The following is a 22,508-nucleotide window of genomic DNA, read 5'->3' as shown; positions in this document are numbered from 1 at the left end:
TGCCTGTCTGTGGAGGTGTGATCAATAGAGAAGTTTCTTTGGTTTCCACTTCTCTTGATGGCCCCATCCATGGATTCAAGGAAACATAGGTCAGCTCATCTAACCTCTAGTCCAACACTGGATCCTCCTTTTGCCAAGTGTTGAACCTCTGCTTGAAAGAGAACTCACTATCCCCAAAGGAAATCTAACTGTTGGGCAACGCTAAGCACTAATAATTACTTCTACTGAGCCAAAATCGGCCTCCAATGGTGGGATGGGTCAGGCCCCAGGCTACTAAGAGTTTAACCCAAGAAGTTACTTGCTTTTGAGCTCCAAGTTGATTTAGTTTTCAGACAACCACCCTTTGCTCTCCAGTTTTAGAAACATATTCCTAGTTTAGGATTTCACTGCTTTTCTTAATTGGCTATTTTGTAAGCATATGACTTCACTTGCCCTTAGCTTCACAAAACTCACCATTTAGCCCTTCACATTTGATTTCAGTTTCTCCAAAGCCAGTGATTCCAAAGATGATTTACTTGGATATATACTAATATTTATTTTTATGGTTGTTTTTTTTTCTTGGGCAAATAATATAAAGTGCTCTAAAGTCCCCACCTCAATTTTATCAGTAAGCAATTGAATTGCTGAAGCATGCCATCTCTAAAAGGACTCTTAAAGAAGAAAAAAAAAAGGACCAAATACCATGATCACCTGGGTCAGGAAGATACCCTGGAGAAGGAAATGGCAACCCATTCCAGTAATCTTGCCTGGAAAATTCCCATGAACAGAGGAGCCTGTTGGGATATGGTCCATGGTGTCACAGAGTCAGACACGACTGAATGACTAAACAACAACCACTATGATCACACCCAACAAAACTGATAATTCTTGTTCAGAGCTTCCTGATTGTCCCATAAAGTTCTTTTTTTTTTTTTTTTTCAATCAGAATCCAAATTCTAAGGGTTTTAGGAGCTCTGTGCCAGGACTTCGGAGACCTATATGTATAATTTTTTTTCATTATTTCAGTTTCATAAACTTTTAATTTTCTTCAAATAAGAATCCAAAGTAGAGTCATATTTATTTGGTTGATGTGTCTCAAACCTCTTTTTAAGATATAGAATCCCCTCTCCTTTTCCTTGCAATTTATTGCAGAAATTGGTTTTTGCATCTTATGGTTTCAGCCTGGGGTTTGCTGATTACCTTCCTATGGTATCATTTAACATGTTCCTCTGTCCAAAAATTCCTTTCAAAATATATATTTAAATAAAATGTTGACTAAAAAGTAATATAGGTGTGTGTTATTTTGGCAAAATTGTAAAGATGGTGGGTATTGGTTTGGGGGAAACACCATTTTCAATTGTTCCTTATGTGCCCAAGTACGAATCTTCACATCACCGTGAATGCTTTCTCTTCAATCAAAGCCTCAAATCCTGTGTGGAAACCCTTAAGGACTGGCCAGGTGCACTGCTTCCCCCTCCACAAACTTCTGAGTACACAGATTTAGCTACCTGATTCCTTCAGGATGTGGGCTGGGCAGACCTCCTCCAGACCCATATCTGACTGCCTACCTTTGTCCACTTTCCCATTCATTAACATCTTTGTTAGAGCTGGCCTTCAAATTAAAGACCAAAATGTAAGTCTGACCACTTTGTCTCTTAGTAATGCTAAAAAGAAAAAAAAAAAGATTAGTGCAATACACATCTACAATACATTTTTAAATATCAGCTTTATTTTTTCCTCATTGATACAGAACATAGCTTACTGTAACATCAAGTCTCGGGGGAAAAAAAAAAATAAAATCAGAAAGCAAAACCAGCCCCAAAGATAACACATAACCATGACATAATTTGGCAACAGTCTAGGCTTGGAAATTTAAGAAGCTTGGAAAAGGAATAAAATATTCCTCTTTTGTTAGCTGTGTCCTTGGACTTAAAAGACTATTTGGTATAAAGACTTTTTGTTTAAAAAAAAAAAAAAAAAAGACTTTTTGTTATAAGCTGATGGTTGTACTATTTAAGAGTACAGGGAGACATAGAGAGGAGCCTAGCTCATCGAGAGAGACACATTACTGATTAAGAGGGAGGAGCTCGTGTACACTTGGCAAGACCAAGAAGTTTTTGTCTGAAAACTGTGTTTATATGATGGCTAATGACATATACTTATTACTTTCATTCATAAATATAGACACAGAGCTATTATGATCTCATCTGCTCTGTATAACTCATACACTGTGGACATTAGAATAAGTGTGCAAAATGAGAAAGGAGCTCCCGGTTGAGGAAGCCTCCTACTGAGCCATCTGGACCAGATCTGCAGCCTGCACCTGCAGCCTGCACCAAGCTTCCAGAAAGTTCTGTCGGTGCTTAAAAGGCACAAAGCAAAGAGAACCTTTCCTCACTTTCCCTCCTCTTTAAGGAATGGAGTTCTTAAGAAATACAAGGTGACAGGTAAAAAACAGATCTATGTTTCTATCCTGTTCTTTATTGTATCGTTTTTAGAAGACTTGGTAAACTGTCTTTCCTTTATTAGAGAAATGAGCATGCTACAGGTATGCACCTATTAAAAATTAAAGTGTTAATGAGTTTTCTGGCATGAGGTCTTTTTGAACGGTTATAAAATATATACTTAGATGCTTGACTCCAGGGGTTTTAAGATAGAAGGGTTTAATAGAAAAAAATAAATAAGTATACTATATTAATGATCTGAGTGTGAACAATAGCAAGGCTACAATAGCTAGAAATTATCCAGAGAAACAAGAGGAACTAGATACTTTTGTGGAGGATAAAGAATCTCGATGTATGTGGAACATTAAGAAAAAGGAGTTAATCAAGCAGTTACTTTTAAATCTTTCATTTTGAGGCATGTGGGTCCAATCTATAATTGTCTAGTTTCACAGCATATATTTGCCAGTTTGTGACCTGTGTAAAGGCTTCCCATTTTGGCTTTAGGAATCTGAGGAAATGAAGGAAAAAAACTGCTTTCTGCCTGTCCTTATTACTTCATCTTCTGCTAAGCCTTCTCCTTTGTACATGACTACATCTACCAACATCTATCATCAAAATCTATGCCAGAGCTCTGATTAATCCACCCATAGCTGATGAATGTTTTCTGGTTGTATTTCTCAAGGCAAATGTTTCTGATATATAATACCATATATTAAAAGCCATATAAATAGAAAGATGGAGAAACAAAAACACAGACTATGCAAGTGATAGAAGTTTGGGCAGCACTAGAAACAAAACAGAAGTTCACCTCAGTCAGAGGTATGGGGTTAACTTCTCTTGCTGAGGCTCAGGTTTCCCTTTGATGGGTCTTTAATGGTTCATCTAAGTTCAAGTGGAAGGGCATTGTTCTTCCTTTAACCAAACATGCCCAGGTAGAGCTGCTTCTCTTTCCGATGGTAGCTGCTGAGTTCCAACTGTGTCCGCTGAAGGTACCTCCGGACATTGGCATCTTAGAACAGGACAAAGGAGGCAATCAGAGACAGACCGTGTAATTGTACCTCCAGGCAGGAGAGGATTGTGAACACACTTCCATTTCTTAAAATTTCTAAGATCTGCGTATATCACAACTATTCTATGCAACAGTACATTTCATTCATTAATACCACTTTTAATTTTTAAAGAATCTTGTATAGTGACTTCCCTGGTGGTCCAGTGGTTAAGAATCTACCTTCCAATGCCAAATGTTTGATCCTTGATCAGGGAACTAAGATCCTCTCTAGTTGTGGCACAGGGACTTAGCCGTCCCACAACATGTATCATCACCTATTTTCAACATGTGCAGCAACTAAGTCCCTGTGCCACAACTAGAGAGGTCACATGTGGCAATAAACCCTGATGCAGCCAAATAAATATATATATTTTAAAAATTATTGCACAAGGCTGGGCTGGTTTCTAACTTAATAATGAAAAGGAGCTGGAAGAAACAGTAATTTTAAGAGCATCGCCTCTAAACCTACTATGCATGGGTAGCAGTTAATCTGTGTACTTGAAGATAAGAAACATGAGCAATGGTTCATATTTTATATCTTTATTAATTTATAATGACTTTTCTGGGCTTCCCTGGTGGCTCAGATGGTAAAGAATCTGCCTGCAATGCAGGAGACCCGGGTAACTGACACTTTAGTGACTTCTCCATTCAAATAGAGTGGTTCTGCTGAATTATTTTACATTTTGGGACCCTCTTAACTTCAGTAGCTGCTCTAAGCCATAATGCAAAATTGGAGACAATTTTCAGAGCTGAACCACCAACACAGGAACAAGTTTATCATTCTCTTGACGATATCCATTTTGCCTTGAAAACAAGCCTCAAATTCTCAGGAAGCCTGTCCAAGGTCATACCTGGGGTTAGTCGAGCTAAAGGATAAATGGATAGCCATGCAAAAGCCAGACCTCAACTGGAGAACTGGTAGAAACAAGGATTATCAAGTTTATTCATTGGAACCTAGATCCTATTTTAGTCTCCATATAGGAATTGAAACTTGGAATTCATGAGTAGAAGGCCTGTATGTCATACATTGTCATACATTTTTATACTTTTTGCATATTGAATGGGTGAATATATTATTACCTATTTTCACAATACATTGAAAAATGAACTAAAATCCTCTCCCACAGATACTACCTCAATAGAACGTTTTTTGTGCTTCCCACTTCAGCCCCCTTCTCTCACCTTTGGGCTTCCTATTGACAGCAGCCATGAGGTAGTGCCGGGCCTGGTCATAGTCCTGCAGGTGAAAAAAGGCCACTCCAGCCCGATACAAGGCCTTGGCATTATCAGGCTGCCGCTCCAGGACTTTCTGGCTGTATTCTTTCACTCGCTCATAGTTTACTGGTTCCATCTGAAGGAGACAGGCTAATGGCGGCAAATGGAAGGAAGAGAGAAGAGGACCTTATTACATGATGTTCCATTGCCCAACACAAGGCAGTACCAAATCCAGGATGCTATCAACAACATTCACTCACCCAACAAATACATTTACGTGTCCACCATGTGTCAGACGTTATTCTAGCCATTGGGGATGTGGCAGTGAATACAAGTTTTACATACCTCAGTCTACTTTACTATCGAGCAAAAGCCCATTGTGTGTTGGGCTGGCCAGAAAGCTTGTTCGGGTTTTTCTGCAAGATATTATGGAAAAACTCAAACTTTTTGGCCAACCCAATACCTAGCGTGGGTCAGGCCTAGCTATAAAAGTTGCTAAGACTAGGGCTTCCCTCATGGTCCAGTGGTTAGGAATCCACCTGCCGATGCAGGAGATATGGGCCCTGATCCGGAAAGATCTCACGTGCCACGGAGAGACTAAGCCCTTGTATGACCACTACTAAGCCTGTGCTCCAGAGCCTGGGAGCTCAACTACTGAGCCCACCCGCAGCAACTACTCAAGTCCACGTGCCCTCGAGTCTGTGCTTTGCAACAAGAGAAGCCACCCCACAAAGAAGCCCAAGGCACTGCACCTACAGAAAAACCTGCGCAGCCATATTAAATAATTTTTTAAAAGTTGATTAGACTATACTTTAAATTTACGGGGACTTCCCTGGCGGTCCAGTGGTTGGAACTCTTGGGGGGCAGGGGTTTGATCCTTGCTTGGGAACTGGATCTGGCATACCACATGGCAAAAAAAAATTATTTAAAACTCTTCATTGTCTCTCTTCTACCCAAGGCTCTCTATTTTGAATCTCCCATTTCACCACAATTCTTATCCTGAGGTCCTAGTAACAACCACCACTGCCATTAATAGTGTGAGTAAACAGTAAGCACTGTGCCAGGGGCTTGTTTCATCTTCTCATCTACCCTCTGAAGTCAGTATGTATTAGCATCTCCATTTAATGGATGAAGAAATTAAGGCTCACAAAGGTAAAGTAACTTGTCTAGGATCCCACAGCTTCTAGGTGGAATGAGTAAGAAATCTGAACCAAAGACTAACTCAAAAATTACCCTTCTCAATGATGATATATTATCTCACGAATTCCTTGAATAAAAGGATGGGACCTCAAAGCACAAATCTGTGTAGGAGACAATTTTCAGGTCAATGTTCTGTCTTTCTGTAATTAAGGGAAATGCATTTCCTGTTTAACAACTGTGGGAATTACACACAGCATTATTAAATCATGTGCTGGGAAGGAAGAAGTATCAGGGCTGATGTCTGCATCCCTTCTACAACATCCCCACCAAGTGGCCATATGGTTCATACTTAGGTGTTTCCCCAGCATTCAACTAACCCATCACTGACAGGTTACCGTGATGTAACCCATCGTTCCTTCATTCTACAACTAGTTCTAGGGTAATGACCATGTGCTAGGTGGAAGTAGGAGGAGGAGAAAAAGAGGAACAAGATAAGACACCTTGGTGAGTGATTAGAGCTTGCATCCTAATTCCCAGGGAGGGGGAACACACTAACAAATTCACTTATTTGTTAGTGCTTTGTGGAAAACAGAACTGTACTGGGACAGACTGAATGAGGTCAGAGTGATGCTTGATTACAGAAGGCGTCCCTGAGAAAGTGACTTTGGGGCCAAGATGTGAATGACAAGGGTCATTCAAGGGACAGGGCATTCCAGCCAAGAGAAGAGAGCCTACCAAGCCGGAAGGTGGGTGTATGCTTTCTGAATTCAGTCTACGGAGGAGCCAGATCATGCCAGGTTGTGAATATTTTCTTAAGTATAATAAGATGCCATTGGAGGGTTTTAGCGATGAGGTCTGATTTCCTTATCTGTGAAGTGGGGAAAATCATTACCACCTTGCAGAATTTTTGTGAAGATGAGAGGTACTATAAATAAACTGCCCAACACGTAAATGTCACTGTCATGTAAGTGAAATTTCTTAATTTTAGTGAGTCTTTAGGAAACATCTACCAAGAACCTCCAAGCAGAGGGTCTACAGATGGATAAGCCCCAGTCTCTGCCTTCAGGTCCACCTGGACAGTCAAGATGAGTATGTATCTCATTTCCTTGATTTCTGGCCAATTCCCCAAGGTGTATTCTATTCTCTAATATACAGTATTCTGCAATAAGAACTTAAGTACAGAGGCTTCCCTGGTGGCTCAGTGGTAAAGAATCCACTGGCCAATACAGGAGACATGGGTTCGATCCCCGACCCAGGAAGATCCCACATGCCAGAGCAAGTAAGTCCATGTCTCACAACTATCGAGCTTGTGATCTAGGGCCCATGAGCCACAACAAGAGAAACCACCCCAATGAGAAGCCCAAGCACCTCAACTAGAGTGGCCCCCGCTCACCAAACTAGAGAAAAGTCCTCGCAGGAACAAAGACCCAGCACAGCCACAAAAAAGTGGACTTGTCAGGTTTAATTTGAGCTCCACCACATACTAGATGTTCCTTAAATCTACCTCAAAGGATTGCTGCGACACTTAAGGTTTATATGTATATATGTATCAAGGGCTTATACTGGCATTTCATAAATGTCACCTTAATGAGCCTTCCCTAACCACTACCATGCCTATGGCACTCACTAGTCCCATTTTCTTTCTTTTGGCTATGCCATGCTGCATGTGGGATCTTTGTGTTTCCACCAAGGATTGAACTGGCACCCTCTGCTTTAGAAGCATGGCATCCTAACCACTGGACTGCCAGGGAAGTCCATATACCCATTTTCTTCTTTATCCTTTTCCATGTTACTTATCATCTTTGTCAACTACAAATGGGTGCTTGCCAACAGCAGGAGGCTGAATCCTGGGCTACTGCAGCTGCAGGCCTTGACATGCCCTGAGGGAGTTCAGAGTGGAGAATAAGGCACTTCGTGCCCCAGGAAAACAGGTGGAACAGGTCTTTAGATTGAACTCCCTCCCCCTTCACCAAAATCTTATATACTGACTCCCCACACTGCTTCTTTGGAGCAGTTTTTTTTTTTTAGCTGTCTGAGGTGCTGTCTCCTGGGCTGCAGTCCTCATTCTGCCCCAAGTAAAACTTAACTCACAACTCTCTCCTTTATCTGTTTTACTATACTGCGATATACCCAGTATATCAATAAATATTAATTTATTCAAAAAATAATTGAATGAACTGAAATAGTAGCTACTATAATTACTGTTACTTGAGTCTAAGAATAGTTTTGGACACACTCTGTAAAAAAGCTAGAATTTCACCAAATCATTGCGGACCAGGGTAGTAAAAAAGAAAAAAAATTTAAACAATGATTACAAAGTATATACTTCAAAACAACTTAATTAGCTCTATGGTTACTTTGCCTGCCACAGAACCGACTTCAGAAGTCTCCTTTCTTTCAGCAGATTAATCCAAGTGATACTAACTCTGGACTTTATTTCTCCATGCAAGGCCAGCTGGATATGGAAGGTACAAGTTACTCAAGGTATCATCTAGCTGCTTTATATAGGAAGGAGGAAAATGAGGAAAAGCTATCCAAAACATCTAAAATTGATGACTTACATTACCAGCTGAAGCAAGTGCCTTCTTTCCTAAATTTTAAATATTAAAGAAACAACGGTCTAAACATAGGTTTGATACTGTGCAGGGTCCTTTGGGGCTCCTGGGCACAAGGGCTTTTTGTGTCTGCCATTTCTTTGATTATAGGAAATAGTCTGCATTCAGCCTCCATGACCTTCCCTAAGTTCTGAAGGGCAGATTCAAGGAATTGTTAATTAGGGAAGGGTGGGGTTGGGAGACAAAGGAGAGCAGTCAAGAGCAGCCTTGAGGCAAGGTCCTGTTTCCCCAAGGACAGTCTTCAACAATATCTTAAGCTAGTTTCCGGATACCGACACCACATCCAGATGGGAGAAGTTAACAATTAACAAAGGTATGCTACCCGGGAGCAGCGTAGACCCCAGACCAGCTGAACCTGAAGGTCAATGATGCTAACTCTTACTTAACTCACCACCAACCCATTAGAAAAAATGTCCTTGAGATGATTACATTCTTTGGACAATTAATATAAAATCTCACAGTATCTTCCCCAGGTGGGGACTCGGTTTTGAAGGCAGGAGCCTGCTGTGTTCCCCTTTGCCTGGCAAAACAATAGAGCTATTCTTTTCTACTTCACCCAAAACTCTGTCTCTGAGATTTGATTCGGTACCAGTGTACAAACAAGCTGAGCTCAGCATCAGGTTCAGTATTTTCTGTGTGTTAGCTCCTCGATCATGTCCAACTCTTTGCGACCTCATGGACTGTAGCCCTCCAGGCTCCTCCATCCATGGGATTTTCCAGGCAAGAATACTGGGGTGGGTTGCCATTTCCTTCTCCAGGGGATCTCCCCGACCCAGGGATTGAATCCAGGTCTCCCGCACTGCCAAGCTGCCAAGTCGCTTCAGTCGCGTCCGACTGTGTGTGACCCCATAGATGGCAGCCCACCAGGCTCCCCGTCCCTGGGATTCTCCAGGCAAGAACACTGGAGTGGGTTGCCATTTCCTTCTCCAATGTATGAAAGTGAAAAAGGAAAGTGAAGTCGCTCAGTTATGTCCGACTCCTAGCGACCCCAATGGACTGCAGCCCACCAGGCTCCTCCGTCCATGGGATTCTCCAGGCAAGAGTACTAGAGTGGGTTGCCATTGCCTTCTCCCTCCCGCATTGCAGGCAGACGCTTTACCATCTGAGCCACCAGGAAGTCGTGCAAAATTCCTTAAACCTACTAGCCATCACCTGGGAGTCTGATAGAAAAGCAATTGGTACACACAACTCACAAACCTCAGACCTATTAAATCGGAATCATGGTAGGCTCAGGAAATTGTGTTTAAAAAAACCCTCCAAGTGAAGTCTGAGAAGCACCGAAACTCAATTAGAGCCCCACAGACTGAAAGTATATTGCAATTCATGGCAGAATAACTAGATAAAGACAGAAGAGCCGTCAGTGTTTTTCCCAATACTCTCAAACTTTCATGTACCGGCCTTGACATTATACCCTCCCGTCGGCCCTGTTCTTACCAGCCAGGTTGTTGTAGCAATCTGTCTGGGTGGTGTGCAGTAGGTTTTCTTGTTCAGGTGTGAGGGCGGGGCCCTGAGGTCCCAGATTAGGTATCGGGGAGGGCAGACTCGGATCCAGACCCCGCAGCTGCAGCAGAGCTCGATGGTACCCACTTACAGCATCCCGGTACTTCCCTTCCCGGTAACACTGGTTCCCTTTCTCCTTGTACAGCTGAGCCTCCTGCAGGCGTTTCTCCATACTCTGTCGCCCACTGCTCTTGAGGAATTGGGACGTGAAAGAATAACCGAAGCTCTAGGAATAGGAGCGAGGCAGCCAATTTTGGCAGCTGACTTTAAAAAGCAAGGAAATTCTCCTTCTTCAGGAGGCCTCTCAGGGAATGATTGCTTGATTCTACTACAGCCCCTTCCTTTCTTCTCTCCAGTTATTTTTTAATCTCTGGAAGTGCAAGCATCTGATCAGGAAGTAGATATGGGAACAGCAAAACCTGAGATTAATTGATTTCCCAAAGCGGCGACTCCCGGGTGAGAAAAACCCACGAAAACTAAGGCCGTAACTAAGGAATCGTGGCCGGCGTCTAAACGCCGGCGGCTCTTGTTTCCTCCTTTCGTTCGGACACACCTCCCTGACTCGGAAGCGGAAGGGGGTAGGCGGGAACACCTGCTAAAAAGGGTCTAGGGGGCTTGTCTTCATCCCAGCTCTTTGTTTGCACTTAACAGCATTTGTTGACTTCTGGGCCGGGAGCTGGGGAACCGAGGTGATCGCAGTCCGTGCACCCCAACCGTAGGCCGTAGCGCCGCCCAGCTGCAAGCTCCCTTACGCCCAGCTCCCCGCCCCCTTGCAACAGGCCAAACCCGAAGTCTCTTCGCCGCACTTCGCTTTACAAACGGGGAGCACGGAGAAGTCAGGGTCCAGCCTCCCAAGAGCTTGGTGTCTGAAGGGCCGCGCGCATTGTACCACGAGCCCAATCAGAAGCGGCCCGGGAAAAGGAATCCCACTGACACGACCCCGCCTCTCTAGCCTCCCTTGCGGAGCAACCCAGGGGGGAGGGGGGAATCCCCTTGGCTGCTTCGTCAATTAAAAAAAATAAATAAAAACTGCAAGATCATAGAAGACCAATCAGAATTGCAGATAACGATTCAAGCTGGCCAATAAGGCGAGGTCAGAGTGTGTGTTGCTAGGTAGAAATTGAAGGCTTGAGGGACTAGGAGGGCTGGGGTTTCTGCATTCCTTGGGTTTGGAAAGTCCTTTTGTTGACCAACCAGAAAGACAATTGCCAGAAGGAGTTCACGTTTCAAGAGTCTCCTTTCTTCCTTTCTGGCTTTTTCTTCCCCTCAAGAAGTGGCTGCTTGTATAAACTAAGGGACAGAGACTACCGAACAAGCCCTACGACTACAGCACGATCGGATCAGACGGGACTGAGGGTGTGGGGCGGGGTGACGGAGTGGGAGGCGCGTGTGGCGAAGGAGCTCCAGGCGGCTGCGCAGCCCCCGCTGGAAGTACGGAGAGTGGGGTACGCACACGCCTCGGTGCGACGAGGCACTTGGGCCGAAGCCAGCCTTTTCCCGACTCCGGCTCCGGTGCGGCTGCGCCGTGAAGCCGCCAGCGGCGATTGGCCCAGGGGGTGAGAGGGGCGGGAGGTAAACGGAGGGAAGTCCGTCGTCCTGGGCGCGCGCCCGCCCGCGGCAGAGGAGCCGAGGGTCGGCTGGAGAGGAAGCAGCTTTCCGCTGAGTTGTTTTGGGCTCCGGGGGCCGAAAAGGGTGGGAGGAGGGGCGAGAAATAAACACTACGTAGCGCAGGCTGCGCGCGGCCCACCGTCTGCCAGCCTGGCTGCCTGCCTGCCTGCGTGCGTGCGTGCGTGCGCTCGCTCGCGCGGGCTCCGTGCTGGCGCGTGAGGCGGAGGCGGCGCCTGCGCAGTCGGGCTCGGTCGACGGTTCGCAGGGGAGGAGGCGGCGGGAGGCGGAGGAGGCGGCGGCGATGGAGGTGAAGCGGCTGAAAGTGACCGAGCTGCGGTCGGAGCTGCAGCGGCGCGGCTTGGACTCGCGCGGCCTCAAGGTGGATCTGGCGCAGCGGTTGCAGGAGGCGCTGGACGCTGAGATGCTCGAGGACGAGGCCGGTGGTGGCGGGGCCGGGCCCGGCGGGGCCTGCAAGGCGGAGCCTCGGCCTGTGGCCGCGTCGGGCGGCGGCCCGGGCGGGGACGAGGAGGAGGACGAAGAGGAGGAGGAGGAGGACGAGGAGGCGCTGCTTGAGGACGAGGACGAAGAGCCACCCCCTGCCCAGGCCTCGGGCCAGGCCGCGCAGCCGCCGCCGGAGCCCCCGGAGGCGGCAGCCGTGGAGGCCGAGGCGGAGCCCGATGCTTCCGAGAAAGCGGCGGAGGAGGCCACAGCCGAGTCAGGTGGGGTAAACGGTGGCGAAGAGCAGGGCACCGGCAAGGGGGAGGAAGATGAACCGGAGGAGCGGAGCGGAGACGAGACGCCGGGATCCGAGGCGCCGGGTGACAAGGCCGCAGAGGAACAGGGTGAGGAGCTGGCAGCGGAGCCCGGCTCCAACCTGCCGGGTGCGCCCCTGACCCAGCACGGAACCTTGCACCGCGGGGTCCCGATTCCCATCGCCGTTTGCCGGGACTCCTCAGGGGAGGTGGTTTTCGTCCTCTCCCCTCATTTCCGGAGGGTTTGTCTACCTCTGGTGGTCCCACTCTTTGCAGGAGGGAGGTTCCTTCCTAACTGGATTGCTTGCTTGGTGGTAGTGAATGGAAATAAAGTGGTTTCCCATGCGAAATGGTTACGAGCTACCTGTTGGAGCAGCCTCCCGCGGTGCGGTCCTTATCTTTTCCTAAACCTAGGAATTGTTGATTACATGGACAACCAGACCGACTGTTGGAGGCTTGGGCCTTTGGGCCACCCGACTGTTTACTTTTTCGCCATAAAATTAAGCAATAAGCTAAGTTCGTCAAGAGTTCGCCCCATCAAAAGCTCATTACTAGAGTTTGAGCCACACTAAAAATCTGGAAATCTAACCTTGCTCCTGCTTTTGCAGCAGCTCCTGCTTCGGTGTGAGGGTGTCAAGTTTAATAGTTAACTAGGAAAGAGAAAGTCTTAATCTAGAACATTTAGAATAAGTTAGCTAACGTTACTTGGCTAGGGGTTTTACCTTGCCTGGATTATGATTAAATTTTAATCTTTCATTTGAGTGGATGTAGATGGGCAAATTTGTATGTTTACTGTATACTTAGCTAGTCTTTTACATTTTGGATCCCTGACTTCCTGATGAAATGATTGGGGTGTTGGTGGGTCCATTGAATAACCTTGTGGAAGAGAATGTATAGAGGTGCCCCGGGGAGTTAGTGACCTTCCTCTCTTCCTTTGAAGTGATTGGATGGTTACAGCTGATCCATAACTATCTGTCAGAGTGGGAGGAAAACTAGAGCTGCTTCCCATTCTTACTATGAAGTGGCTTGCTTTTAGTTCCTTTTATAATACAGTTTTTAGGCTGCTGCTGGGTATGATGGTATAATTGGAACCCATTCTACAACAGTCACATGCAACTTGCAGCTTGTGCTATGTGCTGGAACAAAAATCCCATTACATAATCTTTGTCTTAATGTGTACCCCCAAAGAGCAGGTAAAAAAGCTTGAGAGAGAAAGAACTTCTTTAGAGAGATTATTATTAAAAACCTTTAGTGTTAGTGTTGCAAACCACAAAAGTCCACGGAAAAATTGTTTGTTTTTTTTTCCTCCTCCTGTAAAGAATGTTACTAAATATATGATAACACCTTTCTGCCCCAAATTATGTGAGGTAAAGATGCAGTATTATTTATGGCTCTCTTGTGACTTAATGGTTTGTTCTTGCAAGTTTCAGTAAAAATCTGTTGTAACAGTTCTGTATAAAGTTCCAGAGTTCATTTGCTATGTAAGTAAAGCTGTGGATGGCTGTGCATTTTAAAGCTGGAAAGTCAAACTCTTCCATAAAGAAAGAAAGAAATTGAGGCTTCTGTAACACAACACTGTGGAAAAGTGTTGAAAAATATACATTAGGTCTTTAGCTTAAATCCAAATCTGATAGTCAAGAATCAAAGTTAAGCTATGAAGTTTTTAAAAAACTTATAGCATGTTTCTTTTATGTCGTATGAGTGGGAAAATCTGCAAGTTTGACCTGATTTAAGCAGATAAATTTAGAATGCAAAAATTGCCCAACTTTTAATCTACTTTTTGACTGTAATTAGCCCATAATGTCCTTTTTAAAAAATATAATAATAATACCATCCAATGACAGAAAGATAATCTTTGGAAATAAAACATTCTGTGGATGCAGTGGGAATAACCTGGCTTTTCTGACTAGACAGATATGCAGGTCCTCCTTTAGCTTCTGTTGGTTCAGAGCTTATTCTACACTCCAGTATGAAAACTGCTGTTTTTCTTTCCCTCATTTTTGTAGGAGATGACCAAGATAGTGAAAAATCAAAACCAGCAGGCTCAGATGGTGAGCGGCGGGGGGTAAAGAGACAGCGGGATGAGAAGGATGAACATGGCCGAGCTTACTATGAATTCCGAGAGGAGGCCTACCACAGCCGGTGAGGGAAACAGTCCCTTTCATTGAAGGGAGTCTCTGCTCCAATTTTGATATACCTGATGTTGACTGGAGAGTCTGGAAAAAAGGGGTGGATTAAAAATGGAATAGGTTCTTATAGGCCTAAGTCGTTGATCCAATCCACCCTGAAGGCTTCCCTTGCCCTTTTCTCATTTGCTGAAAGAAGCTGCCTGCTGGAATTTTATATTCACTGGTAGTTTAACAGACATAAAGTCATGCAGACACCTCTCGAATTAAAGGACTTTGGTTACATTATATTTGCTTTTCTCTCATACGTGTAGCTCAAAGTCTCCGCCACCCCCAGAAGAAGAGGTGAAAGATGAGGAAGAGGATCACACTCTTGTGAACCTGGACACGTGTATGTATAAGTCGGACAGGTTAGGGGTTTCAGCCAATCAAATGTTGTGAACCTGGACCTCTGTATGTATAAGGCACACAGGTTGGGGGCTTAAAAACTTCCTGGCCTGCAGCTTTTAAGAGATTTAGACTTTGTATCCATTCTTGAGAACTGGGTACATTTGTGTTCTTTTGAAGGCTTAGAATGTTGCAGATTGGAGTAAAAAGATTGCTTCTTTCTTAACAGATACCTCCGATCTCCATTTTCAAGTCAGCAAAGACCGCTATGGAGGGCAGCCACTTTTCTCAGAGAAGTTCCCCACCCTTTGGTCTGGGGCCAGAAGTACTTATGGAGTGACAAAGGGGAAAGTCTGCTTTGAGGCCAAGGTAGTGTGTAACGCTCATTAGGACCATTCATTTATTAAATTAGTCATTAAACTACTCTATACTGGACTTGCATCCACCAGTATTTTATTAGAGAAAGGTACCATACTTGAAAGATGACCTTAGCTCTAGTAACCAAGGAATTAACCCTCATGACTTTGGTTTACGTTCATCGACAGTTGTTTTTCTGACGCTGAGTTGTGATAGTTGTTTCTGGTTTGTATCAAAATTTTGTCTTTCTGACTCCGAGTTTGCTTGAGTTGGTCAGAATATCTGAAGAGTTCCTTTTCTGACTTGGCCAGGTAACCCAGAACCTCCCAATGAAAGAAGGCTGCACAGAGGTTTCTCTCCTTCGAGTTGGATGGTCTGTTGATTTTTCCCATCCACAGCTTGGTAAAGTTATCTTTAACTTAATCGTGCTTGTGTTTGCTGCTCTGTGGGAAGTTTGAGTGTAGGTAAACTAATTTGCTGATTTTTCTAGGTGAGGATGAATTCTCTTATGGTTTCGACGGACGAGGACTCAAGGCAGAGAATGGGCAATTTGAGGAATTTGGCCAGACTTTTGGGGAGAATGATGTCATTGGCTGCTTTGCTGTAAGTGCCCCTGAAAGTTGTGGGTTGTAGCATAGAGTGGATGGAGGGTGCTGGAGATCCCTTCGCGTCCCATCAGCTGCTGCTTTTCTGCAGTTGATGCATTGCTTGCATAGTTGTGTAGCAGTTGAAGTAAGGGGAAAAAAGATTGAGTTGCGAGATTAATCAACTGCAAGCCCTGTGTGCCCATAAATGCTCTTGTCTTTTGTTGTAGAATTTTGAAGCTGAAGAAGTAGAACTTTCCTTTTCCAAGAATGGAGAAGGCCTCGGTGTGGCATTCCGTATCAGCAAGGAATCCCTAGCAGATCGGGCCCTCCTACCCCACGTCCTCTGCAAAAATTGTGTTGTAGAATTAAATTTTGGTCAGAAGGAGGAGCCCTTCTTCCCACCACCAGAAGAGTTTGTGTTCATCCATGCAGTGCCTGTTGAGGAGCGCGTGCGCACTGCAGTCCCTCCCAAGACCATAGAGGAGTGTGAGGTATGCCAGAGAGGGTGCAGAACAGTGGTGCTCATGCTTTTTACCTTTCTGCTCAAGCTTTGCCCAACTGGGAGCTGGGGAGGATGTTCTTAAGTTGGGCTTGGTAAACATGACCCTCAGGTTTGTCTTTTTTTTATTAGCATTCCTTGTTCTGTTTACTTGCAGGTGATTCTGATGGTGGGACTCCCTGGATCTGGAAAGACCCAGTGGGCCCTGAAATATGCAAAAGAAAACCCTGAGAAAAGATACAATGTCCTGGGAGCTGAGACTGTGCTCAATCAAATGAGGGTGAGTTGGTAGGAGGGGATAAATCACTCTGGTGTTCGCTTTTAAATACCAAGAAACATATAATCTTTTCCCAATGGAGTTGGGTCTTTCAGGTGTCTGAGATCAGGGGCCCCACAAATAAATGAGTTTTTGTTTTTTTGTTTTCTTTTCCTTTGCTGTGTTATCAGATTTCTGAAAGCTGGTGAAGCCTAGGGTGTTTCAGGCATATCCAGATTGAGACTGGAAATAAGTCCTGTAGGAAATGGACAGCATTCACAGCACTAAGAAATGGCAGTGAGCTGATGTGGTGGCTTGGTGGTATTTACCAATGACTCTTGGGCTTTAACTTACTTTGTAATTTCTTGTGTTTCTCTTCCTTTTAAACTTATCAGATGAAGGGGCTCGAGGAGCCAGAGATGGATCCCAAAAGCCGAGACCTTTTAGTTCAGCAAGCCTCCCAGTGCCTTAGTAAGCTGGTCCAGATTGCTTCCCGGACAAAGAGGAACTTCATTCTTGATCAGGTATTGTTCAAAAATTCAAAAGAAATCTAATTTAACAATATGTCCAAAGATAAAAGATTTGGTATCCATTTAATCTGATAAAATTGCTCAGAGTCAAAATAAGGTGCATATATAAAGACTAAATTAAGGAACAGAATCAGGTTACCCAGTTATAACCAAGAATTATGGTTGTAATGTTTTTTTGAATTGAGAGATACACTTCTCAATGTTTTTACCAGAGAGTATTTGGACCTAGGCTGTAAAACACGCTATAGAGGTGATAGAGTGTGGTAGCTTTGGATTCATGACTCCACCACTTACTAGGTTTGTGGCCTTGGACAAGTCTTGGTCTCTCTGATTCTCAAGTTCATGTTGAGTAAAACAGGAAAACATCACGTAGCTTTTGAAGAATTTAGAGACTGTATAAAGAAGTCCTCTAATCTAGTGCCTCACTTGTGAAGGATTCTCAGTAAGTGTTGGTTGAATTTAACTTTTACTCCTAAAACATCTGTTACTTCTCCTGTCCCTAGTGTAATGTGTACAACTCTGGCCAACGGCGGAAGCTGTTACTGTTTAAGACTTTCTCCCGGAAAGTGGTGGTGGTTGTCCCTAATGAGGAGGACTGGAAGAAGAGGCTGGAGCTGAGGAAGGAAGTGGAGGGAGATGATGTGCCTGAGTCTATAATGCTGGAGATGAAAGGTGGGCTAACCTCTACAAGTTAGAGATCCTGGCCTTGGTCCATGCACACCTCCCTAGGGCCTCTTAGCACCTGGAGGATTCTTCACATGTGTAAAGTATAAATCTGAGGAATAAATTAATGAGTGTGATCACTTGTGGAATAATGAATGAGCAGAATGAATGGTGAAGCAATAACCCCTTGATTCATTCTGATAAAAAAAAAAATGGTGATAGGTCACAGGATAATCAAAACTCAAGGCAGAGGCTTCAGTGAGTCCATTATTCATTCAGTAAATACTTAAGGCGTGTTTGCTATTTGTCCAGTATAGTTCTAGACTTAGGGAAAGAATGAATGAAATGAAGCTCTGCCTTCACTGAATTTATGCTCTAGAGATGGAACATTCTGATGGTTCAGATGAAAATGGTGGTGGTTAGAGTGAATGATCTCAGCAGTATGTTTTTTCTATATCACATTAGGCTTGTTTTTTTATTTTTGTTGTTTGTTGGTGTTGATTTTTGGTGTGTGCCATATAAAGCTGTACAGCAAGGTTCCCTGGAAGGCAGTATTAACCTTCTTGATTGATCTGGAGTTCTGCTGTTCACCTCTGAGTTTGGTTTTTCCCCGTGCCACCTTCAGCTCCTGGCATCCCACCAGAGCCGTCAGCTATTGGCTCTTTGAATTCTGATCATGCCTGGGCGTGGGAGCTGGTCTCACACTAAAGAGCTCAAGTTTACTCAGAATGAACTAGACCAGTCCATAACTGATTTGAGGGCACTTGGAGGAATTTAGTTCAATTTCATGAAACTAAGGGCTAATTGGGTTCACTTAACAATCTGGAGCACCTCATTGAACTGAATTCCACTGGGACTCGGCCTCTGACCTTGATGTCCAGAGACCAGTGCTGGCCCATCCTGCACAGGTGGTCAGTGAGACCCCTGTACTCTTGCTTCCTGTTCTCAGATGAGTAAGTGCCTTTAGGCTTGGGTCAGTTTCTTCTTGAGTCTCTTTTAAAAGTGTATTTCTTATCTAACTACACCAGAACTTTCTCAGTTACTTTTACTGTCTGGCTGCCTGCTTCTGTCCTGATAAGAAACCTTAACCCAGTTCACTCTTAATTTATTATGGATCACTTGAGAACTTGTAAATCTACAGTTTGCAGATAGCCCTTTGCCTGGGGCTGTTGCAATTAGCAAGAACTTGTAGCGTGAACCCAGCGCATTTTTGTGCATTTATAGATGAGGCTTAGAAAATCCTGTTCTTCCTGTAGTGGAGTTTTCATTATGAGATATTACCCATTTTTGTACTTGGAGGTCCACAGAGCTTCTCTTTTACTCTTATAGCCAACTTCTCTCTGCCTGAAAAATGCGACTATATGGATGAGGTGACATATGGGGAGCTGGAGAAGGAGGAAGCTCAGCCCATTGTCACTAAATACAAGGAGGAGGCAAGGAAGCTGCTGCCCCCCTCTGAGAAGCGGACAAACCGCCGGAACAATCGAAACAAGCGTAACCGGCAGAACCGAAGCCGAGGCCAAGGCTACGGTAAGTCCTGGGGACCTGCCAGCCGCATCCTCAGTCTGTTCTCTGTGCTAAGTGCAGCTGGACCCACAGGAAAGGCCAGGCAACCACATCGGGTCACCAACATTAAGGACATCCCTTTATGGAGCTTATTTCTTCCTATGTCCTTTACTCCTAGCTTCTTGTGCTTTTCCCATAATCTTGAAACAAAAAGTAGTTATTTTTCAACAAAGTATTTGTTTCCTTGAAGAGCAGTGCTTGAACCTGCTCATTTATCTAGTTTTCATTTTTTACATATGGATTCCCCCTTCACTATTGTAGTTAATCTGAAGGATTTATGCAGGATTCTTTTTTTCTTTGTCTACTGGGTCAACCCAGCTATGTAGATCAGAAAGTGAAGGCATTATTCAGTAATTTGGGGGGTTATGAAGTAAGTTAGCTTATTAGTGGAATTAATTTCCTCTCTCAGTTATCTAGTTTTGTCGGTTAACCCCCTTGATCCCCCTCCCACAATGTGCATTCAAATGTGTGTGTGTGTGTGTGTAATTTTAAGTGTAAGTCAGCAAAAAATTTTTTGAGTGCTTGCTACATGCTAGGCCCTGGGAATACCAACAGTTCCTGCCTTGGAAGAGCTTGGCATTTAGACTTTGTTCATTTGTGTAAAATGGGTTTGGGCTGTGTGATACCCAAGATCCCTTCCAGGGCTGAAAGTCTGCAGCTCTACAAATGGCGGTTTGACTCGTGTTTCTAACTCTGCCATGTGTCCTTTTGCCATCTTAAATGTTTTGCAGGAATTGGGGGGCTTCAAAAAGTGAAACCAAGGTGGCTTAGTTTTTCCTATGTCTCTGTTCCTCTGCCTTCCCCCCTCAGACTTTTTAAAAGATCCTGGCTGGTGCTTTAATTAACATTGTGTGAGCCTGACAGAAGCAGGCCTCCTATTCCCCCAGAATTGCCTTTGGCTCCGACTTTTTGATTTCCACTCAGATGTGGAGCCAGGACCCCATGCCAGCTGTCTGAGCGCGCTCTCCATTTCTCTTCCAGTGGGCGGGCAGCGCCGAGGCTACGACAACCGGGCCTACGGGCAGCAGTGCTGGGGGCAGTCTGGAAACAGAGGGGTGAGTGCAGCTCTCCTTCTGCTCCTCCCTCTGGGCCGTGATAGCCATTCCTATTGGCTTTGGGGAGCAGAGTGGTTTGGGCTGTCTTCTCAGGGCTTAGGGTTTTGCCCGTTGAATTGGTTCGTCTGGCAGAATTTATCTTGGGAAGATTAAGCCTGTATATAATACCAAGCAAAGATATATCTCACTTAAGATGGGGGCTAGCAGGGGATTGTGATGCTACAGACCCATGCATCTTCACTCCTTCTCTTTCTCCTTTTCTCAGGGTTACCGTAACTTCTACGATCGATACAGGGGAGACTACGATCGATTCTATGGGCGAGATTATGAGTACAACAGATACAGAGACTATTACAGACAGCAGTATAATCGGGAGGTGAGTATCGTCTGGGCACGGAGAGAGGAAGGGGCGGGCAGGACCAGAGGGAGGAGTGCCGTGCCTCTCCGTCCTCAGCGGCTGTGGCTTCACGTGACGGGGTCTCCCCTCTCTTCTAGTGGCCGAGTTACTACTACCACCATCCCCAGGACAGAGACCGATACTACAGGAACTACTACGGTTACCAAGGGTATCGGTGAAGCCCCTGCCATTGTCGCCTGTCAGCCGCGAAGCTGAATCTCTGGGGGTGCCAAGCACCCCCCAAAACACAACCAAGGAAAACAGGGGCTGTCGGGGTGGGGCTGAGCTGCCGGGGAGGGGCGGTGGGGGGAGGGTGCGCAAGCAGGGGTGGGGGCGGGGGGAGGTGGAAACAAACAACAAAACTGTACATTTTTTTTAAAGTTTGTTGAAAAGAATATTGTCTTATTCTATAAAACATTTCAAACCTAGTTAGATATTTGTAATCAAAAAAAAAAACATTTGCTCAGAAAGCAGCACTTAGGGCTGCCTGTCCTATATACCCTGCAGTCGGACAGGAAAAGAACTGAAAATGTCACCCTTCTGACATTCTAAGGCAGCTGGACTGGCAGCCGAGTAAGGGAGAGTGATGGTGAGGTGATGCGGAGAGGGTGGGAAGCATTCAGGGGTGCCCACTCTCCACAGCAGGCAGGAGCGGGGCAGAGGGCGAGCTTGTGACTGGGGCAGTGAAAATAAACGATTGGCTCTTATCAATCACTTGCACCAACTAACCGTTTGTATTTTCTTTACCGACCTTTCCCTCTCGGGATATCTGGTCCGGTGGGCTGGGAGGCCATAGTGTCCCTATCTCCACGTGCCCGTGCCTCTGTGCTGTTTGGCCAAGGCATGGCAGCTACCAATTGGGTGGTTCTATTATATAGGATCCCCAGGCCAAGGAGGCATGGGGACTGTTGGTGACTGGAGAGTAGACTAGTTTGTAGCCTCTCTGTACCCGTTTATGGATTTCCATAAAATCTGGGAGAAGAGTTGGGATTGCAGCCCTCAGTCTGAAGATGGTGATCTGCCGGTCTCTGCTCTCTTGTCTTCCAAGGCTGAGACAGGCGGGAAGTCTCTGAAATCATCTCTGTTAGAGAATCTGTCCTCTTCTGGTTCTAGAGAAGGAACGTTTCTCAGGGTTTCAGCTCACACAGAAACGAAGCAGGATTCTTTTCACTGCAGCAGGATATGTATATAGGTGAATCCTGTGGTGTTGGGCTACTGGGCCCAGGTGCTGAGAATAGCAACTATTTTATACAGTGTGGAGGGCCAGGGCCCTGCTGGCTTTTTTGATACACAGGTAGAGAGTGACTAGAAAAGGGGAGGGTGGGGGGGTGGGAGGCAGCTCAGCAGGGCTGCCGGAACTTGAGAAGAGCGTGAATGTGAGCGTGTGCATACACAGGAGCACCCCTTCCTGACTTGTGGCAACAGGATTCCTCCTGGGGCATCTTCCCTGCGTGGCCCAGAGAGGCATCTAGCCAAGAGACTTCAGTTGGGATGGTAACTTTACCAACACCCTCCTAGTTCTTGACAGACAGCTTCAGGTTGCTGGTTCAAGAATATGGGTGGGATGTGGGAATGCTCTTTGAATACTGAGCTTCAGTTTTCATTCACCTTCCTGCTCAGCATTGTGTCAGCCAAGAGCTTACTCAGCAAACACCTCACATTGCTGCACTTCCTGGCGAGGGGAGTCCCAGGTTGTGCTACTAGAAAACACTTCACTTCCACTTCCTTACCTGGGCAGTCCTCTGTTGAAAATTTTGTGCTGAGATTTGATCTCCCTCTCCCAC

At 45.2% G+C, this 22,508-nt stretch overlaps 2 protein-coding genes across 2 annotated transcripts; one reads left to right on the top strand and one right to left on the bottom strand.

Moving 5' to 3' along the window:
- Positions 1-1,686: 1,686 nt before the first annotated feature.
- Positions 1,687-11,194, bottom strand: TTC9C (tetratricopeptide repeat domain 9C). The gene is made up of 3 exons (XM_020899559.2): positions 9,876-11,194; positions 4,654-4,836; positions 1,687-3,432 (listed from the first exon to the last, which is right to left on the bottom strand). The coding sequence occupies exons 1-3, from the start codon at positions 10,111-10,113 to the stop codon at positions 3,338-3,340; spliced, it is 516 nt and encodes a 171-aa protein (XP_020755218.1). The 5' UTR covers positions 10,114-11,194; the 3' UTR covers positions 1,687-3,337.
- Positions 11,195-11,794: 600 nt separating this feature from the next.
- Positions 11,795-21,452, top strand: HNRNPUL2 (heterogeneous nuclear ribonucleoprotein U like 2). The gene is made up of 14 exons (XM_020899558.2): positions 11,795-12,391; positions 14,308-14,443; positions 14,742-14,818; positions 15,044-15,183; positions 15,483-15,573; positions 15,662-15,774; positions 15,986-16,249; positions 16,415-16,537; positions 16,909-17,037; positions 17,547-17,715; positions 19,036-19,236; positions 20,254-20,327; positions 20,593-20,703; positions 20,823-21,452. The coding sequence occupies exons 1-14, from the start codon at positions 11,851-11,853 to the stop codon at positions 20,901-20,903; spliced, it is 2,250 nt and encodes a 749-aa protein (XP_020755217.1). The 5' UTR covers positions 11,795-11,850; the 3' UTR covers positions 20,904-21,452.
- The last annotated feature ends 1,056 nt before the right edge of the window (positions 21,453-22,508 follow it).

The sequence above is a fragment of the Odocoileus virginianus genome, chromosome 28 (assembly GCF_023699985.2).
Source record: "Odocoileus virginianus isolate 20LAN1187 ecotype Illinois chromosome 28, Ovbor_1.2, whole genome shotgun sequence".
NCBI classification, from domain to species: Eukaryota; Metazoa; Chordata; class Mammalia; order Artiodactyla; family Cervidae; genus Odocoileus; species Odocoileus virginianus.
This window is presented reverse-complemented; position numbering and strand designations above follow the sequence as displayed.

Bases quoted from the DNA above. Each gene is read 5' to 3' on its own strand.
- HNRNPUL2 (XM_020899558.2), top strand. From the start codon at position 11,851: ATGGAGGTGAAGCGGCTGAAAGTGACCGAGCTGCGGTCGGAGCTGCAG. The intron at 16,250-16,414 runs GTATGCCAGAGA...GTTTACTTGCAG, and splicing joins AGACCATAGAGGAGTGTGAG to GTGATTCTGATGGTGGGACT. The intron at 17,038-17,546 runs GTATTGTTCAAA...TCCTGTCCCTAG, and splicing joins GGAACTTCATTCTTGATCAG to TGTAATGTGTACAACTCTGG.
- TTC9C (XM_020899559.2), bottom strand. From the start codon at position 10,113: ATGGAGAAACGCCTGCAGGAGGCTCAGCTGTACAAGGAGAAAGGGAAC. The intron at 4,837-9,875 runs GTAAGAACAGGG...TGCCGCCATTAG, and splicing joins TTGCTACAACAACCTGGCTG to CCTGTCTCCTTCAGATGGAA. The intron at 3,433-4,653 runs GTGAGAGAAGGG...TCCTGTTCTAAG, and splicing joins TGTCAATAGGAAGCCCAAAG to ATGCCAATGTCCGGAGGTAC.